Genomic DNA, 4,907 nt, shown 5'->3' on the forward strand with positions numbered 1-4,907 from the left:
AATAAATAAATTTACTTGGTGATTCCTGACTTTTTTAAGGAACAGATTTTAAAAAAAAATTTAAAAGCCTCACAGAAGGGGCCGGTGCGATAGCTCAGTGGTCTAAAGCGCCTGCTTAGGCAAGCTTAGGCAAAAGCGCAGAGACCACGGTTCGATCCCCGGCACCACATGCCACACTAGCCCCCGCCTCCAGGGTGGGCTGAGTTGGCCACAATAAATAAATAAAATAAAATAATAATAGAAAAAAAAAACTCACAGAAGTATAAAAATCACCACCTTAAACTGTACCTGGGAGAATTCCAGCACTAGTATTCAACAGAACTTCCCTGGAAGTATAGGAATCTGTGTATCAAGCCCCCCTCCTTGGTATTTCACAAACAGCTGCCTGGTCAGTTGCTTCCAGTCTCCAACAACCTCATCCATCTTGGTGTACTGCACAAAAATTATCTTTGAAACACGGTATGGTGGCATATATCTGTAATTTCAGCAGTGGGGTGATTGAGGCCAGGAATGGCTGTGAGTTTGAGGCCAGCCTGAGCCATGTGGTGAGTTCAAAGCTAGCTTGGACTATACTAAGATCCTGTCTCAAGCCATCCCTGCAAATTTATTTTTTGTGGGCACAACCTCAAAGAAAAGATGAAATATATTAGAACAGTTTCAACCTCAATTTTAATGCATACTCTTCAATAGGAAATTCAGTCCACTTGATTTCATGGCATCAAAACTTATTTGCAGACTTTATTTTTACTAGATAACCAAACCCCACATTCCATTTCTGCAATACAGCATTTTTTTTTATTTAGTTATTCGATATAGGGTCTCACAATGCAGCTCAGACTTGTAGTGATCTTCCTGTCTCAGCCTCCCCAGCACTGCCATCACACCCAGTTTTGGGGTCGGCATGGCACCTGGGGTTCCAGGGCCAGCACAGCATACGGTACCAGGGATCAAACTTGAGACCTTGAGCTTGCCGGGCAGGTGCTTATGCAGCCGAGTTACCTCCCCAGTCCTATTTTTGAAATACAGCTCCTTTTAGAGTAACCTCTTCAGCTTCAAACCCTAGTGTGGGTTAACAGAGATCGACTAAAAGCTTTTTAGACAAGGACATGGTCAGACCAATATTCCATATCATGGCATACTTTTCTTAATTGAAATCCCTGAAATACTTAGAAGTGTTTTTATAAGATTCAGAGGAATTTTGTATTGAAGTTTAACTGTAAATGTACTGTGATATAATGGCAATTTTCATTATTTGCTAAAGGTGTAGAAATAATCTTTTTTGGCGGAACTGGGGATTGAACTCAGGCCCTTACACCTGCCAGGGAAGCACTTATTCCACTGAGCCGTCTCCCCGGCCGAAATCCCTGAAATACTGATACCCTAACTTCCTTCCTTGTTGCATTCCCCAGCACTATCACTATCACCTATAATAATACACAACTCAAATATTCTGTTCATGTAAGTCTTCAACTAGACTATCAAATCCACAAAAGATTTCTTACTTTTGTTCACCGCTGTCTCCAACACCTATTTAGGTGAGTGACATATAATGGGTCCCTTAAATATACTTGCTGAATGAACATATTTAATAATTTGGTTGTAGTTTTAGGTATAATTTATTTTGAAAAGCATTATACTATTAAGATAATCAAGAAACAAATTTTGTACAACAAAGGTTAAAAACAAAGCAGAATGGTGTTTTAACAGTTTGATTTTTCTGTTAAGCTATTTTAAAGTTATTTTCAGAAAACCTCATTTTTCCCAAAATAAAGTTTAAAGCAAATGATGTTGATGAACTAATTAAAACAAGAAGCAACAGCTTTCCATTTCTCTAATTAAGACAAAGGAATAAAGAATTATAAGACTACAGTAGTACTGAAAACACTATTGTATTGACAAGTATTTTATTTTACTGCTTAAGTCACTCTGAAAAATTCAAGATTACCAATATCTCTTTTAAAAACAAATCTGCTTTTTCTAAATACTTTGTTTGAATCCAACTAGCTAACACTGCCTGCTTGTGAAATACAACCACAAATACTGTGGATTTCAACCTTAATTTTCAATAAATGTTTATATCTTAATTCAGATAATCTTAAACTGGTCATGACATGTTTTAATGTTAATACAGATAAAAATCTTAAAGCAGTCAAATAGCTCATTTACTGTTCAACTGGTATTTCACAGTTCCTTTTTTGGCCTCAAATGACGAAATTTCTCTAACATCTCTGGGGAAACTACTGTAGTATAATGTTTCCTGAAATTGTTCTTGTTTTTCCCTGCACCATTTCGTGACATCTCTTCACCTAGAAATGTTACGTACAATTTCATTGTTCTGCAGGAAAAGCCTGAAGGAGAAGCGAACGGAAAAGGAATACAGTAAGGAAAACAATTTGAAACAGGATAACATAAAGCATAGAAGTAAATGTGAGGCAAAGGAGAAAAGAAAAAAAAAAGTATACATAAGGGAAAGAAGATACAGAAAAGAAGAAAGAAAAACACTTCTGGGGGTCAGGGAGATAGCTCAGTAGAATAAGCACTTCTCTGGCAAGTGCAAGGGCCTGAGTTCAATCCCCGGTTCCGCCAAAAAAAGAAAAAACACTTCTGTATAGAAAAACAAAAAACTGAACAGGACAAAGATTTATTTATTAGAAACGCAAAAATCCTATGAAAAGCATGATCTCTTCAAGGAGTGCCATTAAAACTCTAAAAGGCATTAGTTGAAACACTGGACAAGAGCACTACCTCTTATTTTTACATGTTTTAATAAAGCTAGTTTTACCCATGAATGAAGTACAGGCAGTAGATAATGCAATTGATCTCTAAAAAACTACAGAAGTGGTTGTCATCTTCGCCAAAAAAAAAAAAAAAAAAAAAAAAAAAAAAAAAAATCCCTGGATTGGGGGCGGGGCAGTAAATTCAGCAAGAAAGCCAGAAAACCATGCACTGACAAGTCAGGTAGATAAGACACCGGTTAACAAACGCCTCCTACTATACTAAGTCTCCACCAAAGAACTGGGGAAGAAGGGCAAAGAGCTCTTGCCGTACCGCGACCGCAAGGGTGGGGCATGGTTGGAAAAAATAAATTAGAGGACGAGTTATCCCGAGAGGTTTAAGAAAGCTAGGTGACTAGGATCTGGAGCTTGCACACCAGACGGCAAATGATGCTGGTGCGCCAGGGCAGTTTCGGGGGAAGTGCGAAAGTGGGCTGCTGGAGAATGTTCGCGGTGCCCAAGCTGACAAGAGGTACCTTTGGGGTAAAGGATTACGAGTGCAAGTGGAGAGAGCGCAGCGGACGAGGCGAAGGGGGCGTCCGGGCGTGGGAGGCCTGGGCAGCGGCCGACTGCACCGGCCGCCTTCTCGGGGCACGCCTTTCCAGCTCCCCCCACTCAGCCCCTCTCGGAGCCGCCCCTGCCCGGGCCACAACGGCGGGCGCAGCTGTTTCCGCCGGCCCGGGCACCGCGGCGGGGAAGGCATCCGCGGGGCGGGCAGCCAGGCCGGCAGCGGCCGTGTGCGAGTGCGGGGAGGCGCTCCCGATATCACGACCGCAAAGCCGACGCCAAACTTCGCCCTTGCTCCCCCTTGGCCCTCCGCATCCCGCAACTTCCCGGACAGCTGGTGCCCGCTTCGACCGAGCGAAACGTCCCCCGCCCTTCCCCTCGCTGCCTCTCACCCCTCCCCGACGCCCGAGCTGCGGAGAACACCAACACCGGCCCCTGGGGCCACCTCAGAGTCCGCGCGGAGGGCCGCGAGTCCTGGACACCGGCCCCACCCAAGAGCCAGCAGCCTCTCAGCGGCTCCGGCGCCCGCCCAGATGCACCAAACTCCTCTCACCTGCATTGACGCCATGATGGAACCATCCCCCCAAGGCCAGCGAGGCCAGAGACGCAGGGGGCGGAGCTGCCGTGCTCGCGTCACGCCGCGGGGGCCCAACACCCCGGGCGCGGGGGCGGGGCGTCCGATGGGAAGGGGACGACGCTCGAGGATTGGCTGGCGCGCGGGGGCCCGCGGGGGGGCGGGGCCGCGCTGACCGGCTCCGTGGGTACCCTGAGCCCCGCCGGGCGTCTGCCGCCGGTGCCCGCGGCACGGGACTCCCTGCTGCAGTTTTGACTCGACCACTGCGACTGATTTATGCGCCTACATTTAAGTTTGCTAAGATTCTGATGATGTCGACATCAGGGTGGTTGTTTTTTCCGTTTCATTTTGTGTTTCCAAATACAGATGTATGGTTTACCAAATTTTTCCTCTTGGATGTGTTTACCCACTTTCGCAGCCTTGCTGGCCAGGTTAAATAAAGTTTGTCCACGAGTTCTTTCTGCTCTGAGCGGATCTGGAAACCTCATTACTTTGTGGAAAAGAGACACAGTTTTCCTTGTAAAAACTGAGCAGAACAATACTGTGGTACGCTTGAAAGGCAAGGGTGTTTAGATTTGTAGAGCTGAAACTTGCCTGAAAGGAGGAGAGAAAGAATTTTGAGTTTTTCTTTTGTTTGTGTGCGATTGTTCTCTCTGTGACTCCAATCTCCTCAATTTTAAATTTCATGAATATATCAGTAATAGCTGATTGATTTGACCCTGGACGCGAATGTAACGTACCAGCGTCACACTGGAATACACACTTAGACCTTCCTTATAACCAGAGTTCTTTTCAGCCTATTTCATGGGGAGCATTTTTTTGGTTGGCAGTTTGGTGGTCACCAGACCCACGGATAAATCTGAGTAAGAAAAGCTGAGCACAAAAAAATTTATTCTCGGAATGCACCAGTTCTGCCAACATTTATCAGAATCCACGTTTTTGAGGGCTCCTCCAGAACAGAAAGATGTCACCGTCTCAGAAGGGGAAAATAGAAACTTAAAGCTTGTATCTCGTGTTCTAATAAATTCTTTTTAAGGGTAGCTGATACAGTG

At 44.8% G+C, this 4,907-nt stretch overlaps 1 protein-coding gene across 2 annotated transcripts in view; it reads right to left on the reverse strand.

Annotated features, from left to right (window-relative positions):
- Nucleotides 1-3,929, reverse strand: part of Ube2w (ubiquitin conjugating enzyme E2 W) — a 79,254-nt gene extending 75,325 nt beyond the window's left edge. For both annotated transcript variants that reach the window (XM_023722381.1, XM_004637554.2), the window contains exon 1: nt 3,835-3,929. In XM_023722381.1, the coding sequence (XP_023578149.1) occupies nt 3,835-3,849 (15 nt within the window). In that variant the 5' untranslated portion in view covers nt 3,850-3,929. The remainder of the gene's footprint in view (nt 1-3,834) is intronic.
- Between the last annotated feature and the right edge of the window lie 978 nt (nt 3,930-4,907).

This window comes from Octodon degus, unplaced genomic scaffold (assembly GCF_000260255.1).
Source record: "Octodon degus isolate 3935 unplaced genomic scaffold, OctDeg1.0 scaffold00091, whole genome shotgun sequence".
Lineage (NCBI taxonomy): Eukaryota > Metazoa > Chordata > Mammalia > Rodentia > Octodontidae > Octodon > Octodon degus.